General features: G+C 46.1%; 1 protein-coding gene across 1 annotated transcript; it reads right to left on the reverse strand.

Moving 5' to 3' along the window:
* Window positions 1-1,666: 1,666 nt before the first annotated feature.
* Window positions 1,667-14,177, reverse strand: LOC144735067 (CBY1-interacting BAR domain-containing protein 1-B-like). The gene is made up of 9 exons (XM_078617463.1): window positions 13,995-14,177; window positions 12,072-12,306; window positions 11,267-11,335; window positions 10,650-10,751; window positions 10,001-10,006; window positions 8,016-8,120; window positions 7,435-7,548; window positions 6,530-6,646; window positions 1,667-5,656 (listed from the first exon to the last, which is right to left on the reverse strand). Exons 1-9 carry the CDS (start codon window positions 14,024-14,026, stop codon window positions 5,474-5,476), a joined length of 963 nt encoding a protein of 320 aa, XP_078473589.1. The 5' UTR covers window positions 14,027-14,177; the 3' UTR covers window positions 1,667-5,473.
* Window positions 14,178-17,153: the final 2,976 nt, after the last annotated feature.

Consider the following 17,153-nt stretch of genomic DNA (forward strand, 5'->3'; position numbering starts at 1 on the left):
TTTAAGGCATGTGAATCTAGTTAATGCAAGCACTTCTCATGTGAAGCATTTCATAATCCACTGCCGAATGAATGCCTCCCCACGCCCTACAATCAGAAGGGTAGTTTAACCATACTTGACCAAACTGTGATCATGTCGGTCATGGCCAGGAATCGATATCAGGTTGCTGGGTTCACAGTGAAATGTGCTAACCGCTGCACCACCGCTCCACCCATAGCAGTAAAGTACAAAGCTATGAAAGAAAAGTTAGTACGGGGACGAGATGCATACACTTCGTGTATTTGAGATATGCACGTGACACTTTCTAAACGGTTTTAAAGTATGCCGAACATGGAATGCAAAACGAATGCATTTGATAAAGTGGTCAAACCATTAATTCCTCTAAACTATATTTGAACTAAACTTGGCACGCCAGTAAAACGAATTACGAATGCATACCATATTCATGAAATGCTCCATAAACATTTTAGTCGTGAAAAATGTGTTGCGTTCTCAAATGTATTTCTCATTCTTTTGCAAACCGTTTTGCAGATGTCTGTGTAATAGAATTATTCAGTTTGGCCCCTGCACATCTCGATATTTCTCCTTGCCGTCAACGTGTAAGCGGTCTTGGGGTACCTTTTTCATTAAACTTTCCAATTGTCGTGAAAAAAGTGGTGTTCTTCAATAACTCTGAGAATGGAGATGCGGACATTAATCTAAAACTCATTTCTTTAGAACTTTTTGATGTCTATAGTTTTGTTTGTACTTTTCCCGCACCTCCGAATAGCACGATTGGTTCCGTACGTTGCGAAAGAAGTTCAACATACATGTACATACTACTGGCTTTGGGATCACGCGAAGACACTGCCAGGTGCTTTGGAACTCATTGCAGACTAAATAAAATGCCTTTAAGATGACAAGCACTGTCCAGCAAGCGTGTTACTCACCACGTGGAGACACCTTGCAGAGCTATTGCCTCATATGGGTGTTTTTTTAGCAGTGTCACACTACCTGCGGCACTACTTGGCAGAGAAGCCGACTTGGCAACGCGTTGAGAGACATAACGAGGGACTCGTGAATTCGAGAACGTACAAAGGGGGGTTCCGAGGCAAAACCCCCTAAAACTTTTGTAAAGTGGGTACGCGCACAAGGCACACGTGACTTTGCAAGGCGGACGATGACCGACGGTCAAGAACCGATGACGGAGCGGGCAGCGCAAGCACGCGGAGACGGAGCGATGAATTTATCTCGCGGTGTGTGCAGCTGCTGGCATGGATTGCTGCATCGCAGGATCGCGCGAGAGGTGGCGGCGACGATTTTGGGGCGAGGAGTGCGTCGCTGCGGTTGCGAAGACCGCGGCTGAATCGATGGCGACTCGCGGGGTTTTCTCCGTCAACCCGATATCCTCCCGCAATTCAAATGCATAACAAAAAATAAACACCACGTGAGCGCGTTCCTGAAAATGGGCGCATTAACGCCGAACGAGTCTTTCCGTGAATAAGGACTGTTGTTATTACAGTGCTACATTCATTTTTTTTTACCAAGGCGTGACACACCGTAAACGCCCATGGAATTAAGGAAAAAGCAACGCACGGAACAGTGCACAGACGCCTCAAATACTCAATCGCCAACACACACCACACGCACATGAGCGTGAGAGAGAGTTGACCTTAACACATCACCATTTAAGAATTGTCCCAGTTTACTGTTACAGTACCAGACTTGTGCCACGAACACCAAACGACGGACAGTAAATGGGGGGCCTTGGCAAAGGGGCAGAAGTTGGCATTTGGGGAGCGGTAATAAGGTCAGGGTTGGGCGACCTATGACCCCTGACCACAAGAGGCCTGTCACTCTGCAGCGGCCCACAATCGGGTGGCGCATGTACATGTTTAACTTCTTTCGCACCGTACGTAGCCAACCGCGCTAATCGGAGGCGCGGTGGGAAGGACAACACAAAAAGCAGTTCTAAAGAAATGAGTTCTCAAGCTAGATGATGTTAAAAGTGCATAAGCTCCAGTGGCTACCTCACATCGTTAGAGCGTTCCAAAGGGCTGCAGAAGCACGTCTGTAACACGAGCGGTTAACACCGTGTGCCTCACAAGGGCCTCGGTTAGATTCCTGATTGAATCACCTTTCTGTGTGGGATGTGTATGCCCTCTCGCCCCCCACCTTTCTGCATGGGTGACCTCCAAGTTCCCCAGTTTCCTCTCACAGCGAAAACAAACAATACAATAATAAACCTGGTGATGGCGAAATATCCCAAATGCAAAACACTCCCGGCAGAAATCTTCGGGACTCTGGGGGTGGCTTTCCTGGGCGAGAGAAATTGATTATAATCCACGACAGCGTCTCCAAACGCGTGGGAATTGCGGGTCGAAGCCAATTTGCGAGCAAGCGGGCGGGCGGAGGGTGCTTCCGTGGGCAACGCACAATCGTGGCAAAAGGTGAAATCCTCTCGTTATTCCTCTCGCGTTATCGGTGGACACAACGGCGGTGGTGTGCGGCACCCACCAAGGGCTACTTGAAATGAATGTTCCCATTCGGATTTCGTTAAGAGAAAAGGAATGTAGCCCCCAAGCCTCGGGTCAGGGTGAGTGGCTGCTTGATTCGTTGTTGGCTGGAGGTTTTGGGAAGGGATAGTGTTTGATTGGCGTGCTCTGTTCGGACGACTTGCCACCGGCAACTTTTTCAGTTTTTGATGGTTGCAGTGGGAGATTTTGGTCGTTGTCGTGAGACAATGCTTTAAATGGTCCGATTTTCATTGTTTTTTTTGGACATTTTAACCGTCACATGGTTACAATTTGTTTTATTTTCCTTTTAAATTGTGGTGATTACGGTTATGAAAGTATACCAATGTGTAGCATTTAGTGCACATTCTTAAACTCTTCTGCAACATATGCATTATCTACATTTAACTAGACATTGTAATATATATATAGAACTACAATCTCGGAAACAAACAATGAATTTGCATTGTCATTCTGTATTGTTGTCTGCCTTCGTATGGAAGGATTTGTAGAATTGCAAACTGCGATCGTGGGTGGCGAGATTGAGAATCCCTGCTGACGGTCCAACGTCGCATATCCGACTCACCGGGGGACCGAGGTCTCGGTGGATATGTTAAAAAGGTCAGACATGTGAACATCTTTAGAAAAAGTTAAAACTTACTCCGTGCGGGCAAATACTGCACCGAGTGAGGGCGGTTAACTGGTCAGGGTGGATACGCAAGTTTGGATAAGCAACGTTGACCGCATTTACAAACTTGTAAATGCGACACTTGCATATGACAAGCAGCGGCGAGGGTATAACTTTAACGGGTGCCTTCTGCTGAATGAACAAACATTGGAACTGCGCTTTACATAGCCGCGTAGGTTTGTCACGACCGCGCCGTGCACATCTCTCTCCGACGCGATTTCGGCCTGCACCGCGTTTCGATCGGAAAGATGTCCGACATACCGCGACACGACCAGGCGAAACACACCGGAGAGCCGTGGGTTGTACATCGCGCAGCAAACCCCCGAAAAGCGATGACAGAAGTGGTTACGATAATTGTTTTTTTACCCTTTTATCTGGCAACAAAACTGACACCTTTTTTTACGAGGAGTCATGTTTGCATAGACCACAATACCTGCAGTCATAATGCAAACAAAAAACATAACTCTGATAATGTATGCACTGTCCTTGAAGTTGATTGGTCCACAGCTTTCCTTAGAGCCTAGTCTCAAGCTGTCTCGGGTGTGGACCAATCAACTTCAAGGACAGTGCATACATTATCAGAGTTGTGTTTTTTGTTTGCATTATGACTGCAGGTATTGTGGTCTATGCAAACATGACTCCTCGTAAAAAAAGGTGTCAGTTTTGTTGCCAGATAAAAGGGTAAAAAAACAATTATCATATTTTTTACTGGCAAATGAGGTACCAATGGTGTAGAAGTGGTTACGCTAAAGGCTGCAATAGTTGAACCTTCAATCGCGCCCGTGAACCGAAACGCGTGGAATGTGTGAAGATTTTGGCATCGATGTGAGACATCTCACAAAGGCAATTGAATGGCGTAAAAGACTAAGACATCATCTACTCAAAGAGGCCAGTGTAGACAATGGGGACAATCAAGCGGAATTTTACCGTACTTAGATTGGCTGCCAATACGCTGGCAGCCGGTACATGAATCTATTTTGCTCATTTTTTAATTCTTCACATATGTAGGCTCCTCACCAAAATCTGCCACTCAAAATCGCCATCAAATTTTTTTGTAAATAAAAAGTGTCAGTTTTTCGACGTCCAATCGCACTGCACTGCATCTTTTTTTTCTCGACACTTAAAACGGAACGGACATCGTATGGGTTTGTATGTTCAAACGCCTCTTTAAAAACAAACAAAAAGACGCCTGGACCGGGAGGGTGCCCGGGGTGGCTCAGGAAATCAAGAGCGGCCGAGCCAGCGCTGCCGAGATCATGGATTTAAATCCAGGCAGCCGCGTCATCCAGCGAGCCCGCTAACAGACCGAAATTTTTTTTTAAGTGGAGCGAGCCTATGGATCTCAGGCATGGTCGCCAATGGACTGCACACAAAAAGAAGAAACCCCACTACATTCACTTTTAGATTTGAAGCTTTCGTGACTGCAAGGATTCATATTCTTGGGTTTTTTCGGTAAAGTCACGTAGGTAAAAAATTAAAATTGATAAAAGTAAAATAAAAAAACGTCGTGATTTTTATTTTATTTGACTTTTATAAATTTTAATTTTCATTTTTTTACCTACGTGACTTTACCGAAATAACCCAAGAATACATTCACTTTCACGCAATTAATTTTGATTACTTACAGCTCGGAGAACTGTTGCTGAACAAGACTCTGTTGCAAGCAAAGGGTGTCTCCTACTGGTGAAAAAGTGTAGCGAGCACTGTGTGGTCTAGAATATATTCCGTTTTGTTTAACGTGCACTCTACGGAGGTTTTTTTATGTGAAGGGACAGATATTGCCTGCCGAGTTATTTTGTGTGGACCAGAGGGCAAATGAAGGGATCTCAAGAGGCATCTTTGTGATGTCCACTTCAATCGGCTTGCTAGAGCTCCTTATGAAATTTTTCTCATGACATGACCCCAATAGCACAATCAGGATAACACTTTGGGGGATAAAAATACAAAAATAATAAAAAGACGGCTAGCCATGTGGAGTAGTGGCAGAGCATCCGATTAGCTTTTAAAATGTCTTGAGTTTAAATTGTGATCAAGGATCCACTCAGCCTATCATTACTCCAGGCAGTAAAATAAGAACTACTATGGACAGACTGGTTCCGACCAGAGAAATGCTGCATTTCCATCACCGGCCCAGAATACTGCCTATTGTTCATTTAAGTAAAGGGACAAGTTTAAATTTTAATGTTTAAATGAAATTATATGAGGTTTGGTGACTCAAGTCTCTACACTGGGCTCTTTATAAACATGAAATGTTACAATTTCATAGGCATTGACTGTGTGTGAAATTCATCATCTAGCGCCGACTGCCACTCTGCCGGTTATCCAAATCTTCCGATGTCACGTCCTGAAGTTGGTCTTCATCTTCATCATCATCATCGTCGTCATCATCATCATCTTCGTCGTCGTCGTCATCATCATCATCGTCGTCATCTTCCAAACGCCTCGCGTTGTTGCGCTGTGTGCCAGCAGCACCCGTCTGCAAAAAGAAAAAAGATCCGTTCATGAAAGCGCTTAAGGAGGATGATACACGTCTGTAGAATTTGCCAAAAACATATTTCACAGCTGCGATTGAGGATAGTGATAGCCATGTGATTACCCCCCCCCCCCCGACTGTTCCATACATTTTGAGAAGGTAAAGGCACAGCCCTACAATTGCTCCCTCACGCCACTGCTCTCTGGAAAGGCCTTCAACTCCAGGAAGCTCGAAAGCCCTTCTCGAGCATATTTGGCCTACACTTCCACGCTTGCCAAACGTCCTGAAAGGGGTCTGAGTAACTCGCCCTTTACCCCACCACACGTGACCAGCCAGCCGAATGACTGCAGTGTATGCTGTCACACTGCTGAGTGGGCAGTGGAGGGGATGTAAGAAACTCGCACCGTTGTTTCAACTGCCATGCCGGGAGGTCGAATCGAACTGGCAACCTCTGGATTGCAAGTCCGGCGTACCAACAGTTACACGATGGCAGGGGCGCCCCAGTGGCGGGATCGACCCCACGACCTCCTGTATACCAGGCGAGGCAGATAACTCCTCGCCTGGTATACAGGAGGTCGTGGGGTCGTTCCCGACCCCGACGCCTGCTGTATATTTGGAGTCTGCATGTCTCCCTCCGCCTGTGGTCGCGTAGATTTTTTCCCGGGTCCTCCGATTTTTCCCTCCACATATAGGATCAACATCACACGTTTAGAGCAATTGGCCGCTATAAATTTCCACGCGATAAGCCACTGCGTTGAGCTGCATCATTTGTGATGGCCACGTAGCTTCAGAGCTATACAGCTCGGAAGGGCCTTAGCCTGGTAAAATAAAATAAAAAATCTCAAGAGTTTGATACCATGAGGCCGCACACGGTACCTGAGACCTTGCCATTGGCTGGGGCGAACTGGTGCCGTTGAGGGTGGACTGAGAGTTCTGCAGAACCGTGTCAAGGCGTGCCTGGTAGTCGGAGGGCCGCAGGGTATTGAGGAATGCCTGTCAAAAAGAAACCCAACATTTGCATACATATACCGGCATTTAAAATTTCCTCCAATAAATAATTCCAAATGTACAAGTTACGATTGCAAATATAGGATGCTCATTAGCGGCGTACGAATAAAAAGTGTCAATTGGCGTGTAGCGGTATCCGCACTGCGAACGGCAGTCTCCGTTCACGAGTGAAGACTTCACAAAAAATCTCCCCAAGATGTTGGGATAAAAAAAATATCAGGTGTCACGCCGAACATCTTTTTGGGAGCGAATTCATTTCCTGAACAAGTGGGAAGGATTTACACCATTGGAACTTCCTTTGCCAGTAGCAAAATATGATAATTGTTTTTTTACCCTTTTATCTGGCAACAAAACTGACACCTTTTGGCGTCATCTGGTCCAACACCATGTGAGACTAGGCTCTAAGAAAAGCTGTCTCGGGTGTAGACCAATCAATTTCAAAGACAGTGCATACATCATCAGAGTTGTGCTTTTTGTTTGCATTCCGACCGCAGGTATTGTAGTCAAAGCAAACATGACTCCTTGTAAAAAAAGGTGTCAGTTTTGTTGCCAGATAAAAGGGTAAAAAAACAATTATCAAGTGGGAAGGAACTCAATCTAGTTCGCGAAGAAGTTCCCAGCACGTGAAGCGAAACCATCGGATGTCGCGCCCAGCAACGTGCGGTCACATCCCCGAAAAACTCATATGGTGAGCACAATCGTTAAACCTTACGCAGCTGTGTAACACGGGTTGAAGTGTAAACACAAATATGCCTTATCGCTGTCTCGGTCACCTCGAGGTCACTCTCCTCATTCACGGCGTGCATGTGATGGTAAGCTTGCGAGTACACCTCCAGCGCCTTGGCGTGAAACACCATCTCCACCGTCACAAAGTCGCACAGGATCTTCTGCACAGCGGACAGGGAGGGGGCGTGCAAATCGGCACCGTCGTCGCTGTCATCACTTTCTATGTTGAAAACTCATTTCCATGGAGTTATTTTTTGTGTTTAGTTTGTTGCCCTCACACAGCTGGTGCGAGGGTGCACTCATGTTCGGCCGATGCGAGGGTGGACCCATGTTCGGCTGGTGCGAGGGTTGACTCATGTTCGGCTGGTGTGAGGGTGAACTCATGTTCGGCTGGTGTGAGGGTGAACTCATGTTCGGCTGGTGCGAGGGTGGACCCATGTTCGGCCGGTGCGAGGGTGGACTCATGTTCAGCTGGTGCGAGGGTTGACTCATGTTCGGCTGGTGCGAGGGTTGACTCATGTTCGGCTGGTGCGAGGGTTGACTCATGTTCGGCTGGTGCGAGGGTGAACCCATGTTCGGCCGGTGCGAGGGTGCACTCATGTTCAGCTCGTGAGAGGGTGGACTTCACCTTGATGTCCTTGATTTTCTGCCGCTCAAACTCGTTGATGGTCTCCTCCAGCTGCCGGGACGAGCGCGCTGCGTCCACCGTGGCGCGCTGCAGCTCCGTCTCTGCCTGCGAGTCACCGCGCAAGAGCCGCCGTTCAGCGCGGACTTTGGGAACCGAATTCCTGGCCCTCTAATGGTGGCTAGATGTTATCTCCCTCGCCCGGTATGCACGGGGTCGTGGGTTCAATCCCGAACCCGACACCTGCTGAGTATTTGGAGTTTGCATGTTGTCTCTCTCCCCGTGGTCGCGTGGATTTTTATCCGGGTCCTCCGGTTTTTCCCTCCACATTTAGAAACATGCGTTTGGGTTATTTGACTGCTATAAATGCCCACGTAAGCCACTTCTTATCATTTGTGGCCAGGTCGCTTCTAAAAAAGAGTTAATAGCTCAGTGGGCTTTACCTGGTAAATAAAATAGTTTAGTTTATGATTGTAGGCTTTGCCCACTGATGCATAAGGGTTTAAGATTTCCATGTATATGGTGCTGCAAATGGATATTATGTCTGCCAGTCGAGGCCGATTATGCTACGTGGTTTTTACTGCCTACAGAAGACGCAGAGTACACAAGTAAATTATACGAGGCAGTGCTAAGACGAGTCCATGCCTGCACATTTTGCTTGCGATGTTTACGAGGGGAATAACCGCAAAGAGGTCATGCAAAACTCGACACCAAAGGTGATTCGAGAAGGGTAAAGTCAGTCTTCGGAAATCAATGCTTTTGTCCAAAGTTAGCCTCGACTTGAAACACTTAACGCTGCATGTCAAGAGTCCTCCGCTTCTTGTTACATCACATCGCAGAATTGGCATACCTGTACATGGAAATTGAGTTTAAAAGAAAAAGATTGTCTATTTTTTTTGTTTCTTCCTCCAAACAGGACTTTGTAGGATGAACGTTGAGATTTATAAGGGTACGGGGTGAATAATAAGGTCTAAATTGGTCTGTAATACGGTAGGCACTGATAAGGGGTTGACAGGTATGTATTGGTGACACTTGCGACACTTTCAAATGCCAGCCCTGTCTCATACACAGCTCCGCACGGCACTATGGGATGGATGAAACAACAGCCGGTGAGGGTGCCCTTTTGTGAGTTAAAAGCCGAAATGGTGCAATGGCATTACTCATGTGCAGAGTGCAACAGTCGTCTATGCAAACAGGCGCAGTGAGGTGACAGAGGGCATATTCCTGGGTCAGTATTAATATGCAGAAGCAACAGAATGTCACTCTGGGTTTTCCTACAATGAGATTTTCCATAATCTTAACACTCGATTTACAATAACTTCTCTCCTTCTTGTTATTATTATCAGGAGTGAATACATCATAAATTGTCACGTCAAGAGTGGCAGTACTGTGGAATTAAGAATACCCATTTCAGTGGATATACCAATGCATTTTAAGCGTTTAAAAACGGCAGTGCTTCTGCAGATTTCTACTGACCGTAGCCTTGACAGGTACTAAGCCTATAGGCAGCACGCAGACGACAACGTGCCCTCAACACATCCACAGTATTCCCTCGTTATTCACGAACTTGCTATCCATGATTCATGTTATCCACGTGATGAGAGAGAATGTGACGCAGGAAAGTGATTTATATATTCAAGGTAATTCATTACCTTTGGCCAATATCATTATCCGAGAAATTTGCTATGAACGAGCATCTCCGGCACGTCTCCCTTGCCAATAACGAGGGAATCCTCTACTCTCTAAAAGCGCAGCGATCGCACCCGCAGGCCGGGCAATACGTACCTTTCCCGCGCCGCTCTGAGAGCCAAAACAAAAGGTAATATGATCCCACGTTCTTCTCAGCGTTGCGACAAAAGCCCTGCACCACGTGTACCCGCGGCGCTCGCCTCGCCCCTCTCAATTAACACAACAACCCCGCCGGGCCGAGGATAAACCTGCTGCTGTTCGTGGTGAGCGGTGGTGCCCACCTTGACCTATGCACGTACCTGAGACTGGACGAACGGGAAGCAAGGTTAAGGGTAGAAGAACTGCAGTGTTGTGCCGGTAGATATGTGTTGTCGACGCGGCCGGCTGACGCGTTAAAGACTTCGCTCGACGCACTGACGAATGCGACGAGTGCTTAGATTTCGCTGGGAACGACAACTCGAGTTGTCTACATCAGGGGTCCCCAACCCTCAGGCTGCGGACCGGTACTGGTCCGTGGCCTGTTAGGAACCGGGCCGCACAGCAGCAGGAGGTGAGAGCGGTGAGTCCGCGCGTGGCCCGCCCATAATTTTATTATTCACCACTTCCGTCCGCGTCTCTTTCCCGCACTGCGCACTTGTCTCAGTCACAGTGTTGGTGTAAGCCCACAAGCTGCTAACCCCTAGCAGCCACAATGAGTAAAAAAGCAACGTCGCTGGAGAGCTTCTTTGAAAAGGGGGAAAGACCCAATGATGAACCCCCCCCCCCCCCCCGGTCCGTGAAAAAATTGTCTTCCACGAAACCGGTCCCTGGTGACAAAAAGGTTGGGGACGGCTGGTCGACATTAAATGTGCATACGCGTCATCACGTGTCTACTGCGTGGAGTTGGCACGTTCTCTCCCCGCGGTCGCGTCGACCTTTCTCAGGCGAGGTCTGCGCCAGAAAGGATACGATATTGTGTCGGTCCGACGGGTTTCTCTGCCGCATCTTCTCGAGCTGCTGCATCTGCTTCGCCTCCCGGGTTTGCGACGTCAGCACGGCCTTGAGGTCCTCCTACACGGGGGGCCGCACGTCATCATCATCATCATCACCATCGCCACTTCATATTTATAAGGTGCCACGGTGACGAGATGTTAACTACGTCGTCTGGTATACAGGAGGTCGTGGGTTCGATCCCGACCCTGACAATGCCTGTATATTTGAAGTTTGCGTGTCTCTCTCCCTGAAGTCGCGTTGATTTTTCTCCAGGTCCCCCAGTTTTTTCCTCCACATTTAGAATTAACATGCATATTTGGCTGCTATAAATTTCTGCAAGATAATTTAAATGATGTTGAATTTTAAATGATGTTGATTCACTCCTCAACACACCGGTGGGCTAAGGTAGTGCATTTTTTGTCTTTTGAAAACGTGACACATTTTTTACTGTTTGGCCGTGTCGGATGGTGGAGGGTTACGACACATTTATAAATAACGCGATCTAACCCAAAAACCTTTACAAGGAATAATATTGGTCGCGAAAGCCTACGTGTTAAACTGACTTTAACTGTGCTTGTAATGCGTGACCTTACCCTTTTTATCTTTATGGTGGCTCCGTATGACTTTAAAGGTTCCACCACCTTGGCTTCGAGCCTCTCAACCTGTAAACGTGTGAAAGGAACGGTGCATTAATGTCAGTAGGGCTTGCCCTTATTAGTACAGTTTAAACGCACCTGGCTCGTGCACCTGCTGCGGCAGCACAGTCTGTACCGTATGGGCACAACAAAGGATTACTGCGTAGATTTTCGCGGTTGTGCTGCACGGCTCTCAGATCTGTTTTCGGGTTGTACGTGTTGTTTGGCATGACATCCATTTCGCTCCATGCGGTGGGAGTTCTACAGGCACTGATATAGCAGAACGTTGTCATATAAGCACCCTCTACCAATGCAAAGTTTAGTTGGACTATTAATTTTAATTCGAACACTATACACGCTGTTGTCAATACACTGCTGGATGAAGGCCCGTCACATGCATTATCAGTTAAAGGGGGCATTGTTTGACAAATACTTGGTTTCAATGCACTCGTGTCTAAGCTACAAAGGTCATCTCTCCATCCACCTCTTACCTGTCAACCCATACGCTTTACCCGTATTCTTGTACAGGGAAATTGAGTTTGCAGGTCCATACGGCGTACAGCCGTTTCCAAATGGGCAAAAAACTAAATTGTCTATTTGTTTGTGTTTCTCCCTTGTGATGGGACTTTGTGGGATGAACGTTGAGATTTATAAGGGCACGGGGTGACCAATAAGGTCTGAATTGGTCTGTAATAAGGTTAGGGGTTGACAGGTGTGCATATGTACATAGCTAATCAAATGACGAACGGACAGGTGGCAGCACCTGAGCCTGCCGATAGTCCTGCACTTTGGAGAGCTCCTCGGCGAAGGCCCGAAGGCCCATCTTGAGAGACGGGCGCTCCGTCTCCGAGTAGGCCATGAGCTCGCGCACCAGCAGGTCCGACTTGTCGCGCAGTCGCGCCGTTTTGCGCGCATAGCCGGCGCTCAATTGGCACAACTCTCCAAAGTGTTTCTCCACGGTGGTCACCGACAGCTGCACCGCCTTCGCCTGCGACTCCCTACGTCACACCGCGGTAAAGCCACACACGGACACACGTACGCAGACACACGTACGCAGACACATACGCAGACACGTTCAGAGACACACACCATGGGCGAGTTGCAGATGTAACGCAAAACATGTTTTGAACAGCAACAAATATTATAGCTCAATGCCTTGGTTCTTTAGCGATTCAATGGAGGTGCTTGTTAAGTTCACAAATTGTTTTTGCGCCGCTGTTCCGTGGCCTTAATGAGTAGAACATGGCCATATGCTCCGTTGTTCCGGTCCGCAGTCATAGGTGGAAGGATTTTTATCCTCCACTTGTGTCTGTGAGCGTATTGGCCGTGCGATGTCTGAATGCGATACAGGGGTAAGCGAGGCGCCAGGACATTGGTTGGGTTACTGATGAGGGCTTTGTTGCTAAGCCACACAAAGACAAAGATCCCCTGGACAATATTTTAACAGATTGTTGGGCCAAGTGCTCTTTGCGAGCACACATGAAGACCGACATGGCACAAGAGGGGGTGGTGTGATCAGCACCACGCCCGCCCATCTTTGCCTTCCGAGAAGTGATATTTGCACATTGTACCCAGTACCCATTTATGGCTGAGTCGACCTTGTGAAGGCCCAAGAATGATATAAATCGGGTCATCAGATATGTAGCGCAGTACGCTAAACCAACGTTTTTATTTGTACATGAGAATACCAGGCACTAATATGGAAACGGGTGTGAAGGTTTGGTTTGTGGTTTTAAAGATGTACGCTGTCAGTACATATTTGTGTACTTATTTTTTGGTATTCCAGATCTGTGGATCTGTGATTCCACAGGAAACTGCTGTCATTCCACGTTTTGTTCAATTTTAGCCTTCGGGTTTTAGATATACAAGCGGAGACTTAACCGTTGCCACTTTGTGCAAAGGATATTTTGTTTCTGTCCTTTAAGTTTCTCCAGTACAACAAAAGTGGGAGGTCCTTGTTCTTTTAGAATCTTGGAAGTAAATGTTTTCTCAGGGGTTTTTCCAGTTTCCTCAAATTAATTTCTTTCAGACAGTTGTTTTTTTTGGGGGGATTTAGTTTGTCGTGTGGTTGACTACGTACGGTGTGAAAGAAGTCCAACGTGCAAACTACACGTGTCAGCAAAACAATCTGCATCTACAACAAATGGATTTGTCCACACATCCCAATCCGGCAGGGCCCTCCTTCAAAGGGTTCTTGAGACTCCGTGAGACTTTCGTTGATGAATGTCAATGCCATTGTTATAGTGCCAGTAAGCAAATCATAATTTAAAACAATATATATATAAAAACCCGCCGTTGTTAAGTTATTTTAAGTGAACGCATTTAACTTGAACAACACGCTCCGATTATTTTTGTTTTAATTCCGCATCATTATCAATCATTTTCTCTCAGCTGCTGGATTACACCCCTTGCCGTGATGTTATATGGAAGAAAACAATAGCAACAAAACGGAATAGATAATGTGAAGTTTTGGTGAACGTCTGCCGTTATTTGTGCGAATAAAACTCATTACTGTATGAGCCGAGCCCGACTCGGGCCGCAGCCGATCCCCGACCTCGCCTGGTTTCTCCGCCGGAAACCCGAGCACCAAAGCCGGCAGGGCGACCGCGCAACGGGTGCTTGGGCTCCACGTACGAAGTCAAATTTTTATAAATTTAAAAAAAAAACACACAGATAGCGTTCTCACCTTGTCCTTGCGTCGGGGGTTTTGAAGCTCATATTAAAATGTATTTGCTTATTATTACTATTGAGTTATAGAAGTAAATTTGTGTGGAGGTAAGATCGAGTCGCTGTGACGCTCCGCGTTGCCAGGGAGCGCTGCGAGAAGGCCTCTCCCCAAGCCCCGCCTCTGGAAGATGAACGGACCAGAAGTGGAATATTCCAGAAGACAACGTCCCCTTCCAGAATAACAATTCCCCCCTCGTGCAAGAAGAATTCACTGTTAGGTTTTTTTTCGGTAAAGTCACGTAGGTAAAAATAAAATATTTTATTAATAAAATTATTATTTTATTTTTCCCTACGTGACTTTACCGAAAAAACCTTAACAGTGAATTCTTCTTGCACGAGGGGGGTAAAAATAAAATTATTATTTTATTAATACAATTATTTTATTTTTACTTACGTGACGTTACCGAAAAAACCTAAGAGTATGAATCTTGCAGTCACGAAAGCTTCAAATCTATAAAGAATTCACTGCTCTTTGGTTCGTACTTTTTTGTTTTTTTCGGTAAAGTCACGTAGGTATAAAATCAAATAAATCACGACGTTTCGATTGCAACACAAGCAATCGTCATCAGGTGGGAAAACCACAACAAGAATTTTTTTTGTTTGCTGAAGTGGGACATTTTTTCTTGCTGTGGTTTTCCAACCTGATGATGATTGCTTGTGTTGCAATCGAAACGTCGTGATTTATTTGATTTTCTACCTGCGTGACTTTACCGAAAGAACCAAAGAGTATGGATTCCTGCAGTCACGAAAGCTTCAAATCAAGAATTAACTCTTTCTGCTTATAGAAGAACACATTCCTGCGGAGGGAGCTGGTAGGAACGTTGGGTTGCTCGGTTAATGGCCAGGGTCAACGGCGGCGTGGTGTATTCCTAAAATATGGCCGACTGTGAGGGCGGGCACAAGCCGGCGTGAGTAGGTTAAACGTTGAGTTTTATAAGGGCACCACGGGGTGACCAGCCCCTCCCCACCCAGCCCCTCCCCACCCCACCCAGGGATCTTGTTCTTCACGGATGAGATCAGATCACCAATTTTACATACTGCGTTAAATCGGACCTGGATCTTGTGTTTGTTCATGATTTTGGAAACCTTTTTGGTTGCCTCTGCTATGTATGGCAAGGTGATGCTTTTGATTGGATTTTCTTTATTGGATCCTCAGATGGCTCCTTCCCCACGAACACGGACCGTGTTTGTGTGAGCAAGCCGCATTAAAATTATGATCAGCCACGGCAGAAGTATCAGTCCTTCCGCGTTTCAAATCTGCCTTATGACTCCAGGAATTCATTCTGCAGGAAGTACAAATTTAATTGTCGTACTTAAGCGCTCTCCACACACCAAATTTGTTCAGGACAACAGTCGGAATCTGTGTTTAAAGATACAAAGTTTATTGTTCTCTAAGCATGCAACAACCTTTCACCTTGAGCCCCGAAGTGAAGTAAATCATAGGCGTTTGATTCCGACAATGCCTATCTCCTTAATGCAAACTCCTCATTTTCCTCCAGCAGTAGGGTATTCAGTTTGCAAAGGAATGATTTGTGTGTAAAAAAAATTAGGAATCGTACTATGTGCACCATATATAAAGTGGCTAATCTTACGCACTAAGTATATCATATGTCAGTGGCAAATAGGAATACAGGGACTCATCTACTTACGAACATTCGACTTACAAACGTTCAGAGATACGAACAAAGCTGTCCGTATGTCCAGTTGCCTGTTCGAACCGAGTCGTAAGTTCAACCGCCCCGCGCAATAGATGGCGGTGGTAGCATCTACATCTGCAGTACATAAAGAACCAGTGGCATCTACATCGTCAGATTATACAACTTGTAAAGCCATTCCCCTTCTTGTTGGTTCTTTCGGTAAAGTCACGTAAAAGGGAAGTAATAAAGTAATACAAATAAAACATAATAAAATAATTCTCACGACGTTTCGGCCACAACGCAAGCAGCCGTCCTCAGGTGAAGACCAGGTCTGTCGGGGAGACAGCGTCATTCAGACAGCGTCATTCAGACGCTGTCTCCCCGACAGACCTGATCTTCACCTGAGGACGGCTGCTTGCGTTGTGGCCGAAACGTCGTGAGAATTATTTTATTATGTTTTATTTTTATTATTTTATTATTTCCATTCTACGTGACTTTACCGAAAGAACCAAGAAGATGAATCCCTGCAGTCACGAAAGCTTTAAATCGAAATTTAGTCATTCCCCTTGTTTAGTGTACATGCCGTTCAAGGTGTTTGGATTCGACAGGAGTAAAGTTGGACTTACGAACGATTCGACGTACGTACAGACCTCTGGAACCCCAACTCGTTCATAAGTCGAGGAGTCCCTGTATTTTTATGACCAGAAAAAGGAGTTTGTGTTTTCGTTCTCACACCAACTGCGGTTGCCAGCTCCGAGGTACAAAAAACTGGACATGTCATGGGAAGAAAAAATAATCTCATAAGACGACAACAGGGGAGAACAATGTCTTGAATGGTACATTATTACAAAACTCACAAAAACTGGGACTTTTAATTTTCCCAGGAGATTTCCCACTACCTCAGAAAAGAGGACATCCTGGGAAAAACCAGGACAGGTGGCAAACTTTATTGCAAACTTGGGTACAATAAGACGCAGCCAAAACCTGTGAACGGTGTCAATAAAGTTAGGCACATTTGGTCACGGCACAACGCCACCGTATTTATAAGACCCATCCCCAACTTTTGCTTCACAATAGAGGGGTGGAAAGTGTCTATAGTCCTAAGAATACGATAAACGTGTGAACACAACTCCATAATAGTTTTTTGTTAGGTTAGATCGTGGATATGTCGTTAAACCCGCCACCACCCGACGATACATTTATATATTTACGCGATCTAACCCAAAAAAACCCGTATTATGGATGATATTGGTCGCGAAAGCCTACGTGTTAAACTGACAATCAACTCCATCGCCTGAGGTTGCTTAACGGTGGGGGGGACATAAAAACTGAAGTCAATGCTAAACAAACTGTAAACAAATATGAAACACTAAACAGAGCGTCACGTTACGATTTGATTGTCTGTATTGATGATCTAGCTCTCACCCATTACGTATGGGGAAAGGGAATGTAACAACATTTTTTAAATTGATTATACAAAT

The sequence above is a fragment of the Lampetra planeri genome, chromosome 54 (assembly GCF_965212315.1).
Source record: "Lampetra planeri chromosome 54, kcLamPlan1.2.h2, whole genome shotgun sequence".
Lineage (NCBI taxonomy): Eukaryota > Metazoa > Chordata > Hyperoartia > Petromyzontiformes > Petromyzontidae > Lampetra > Lampetra planeri.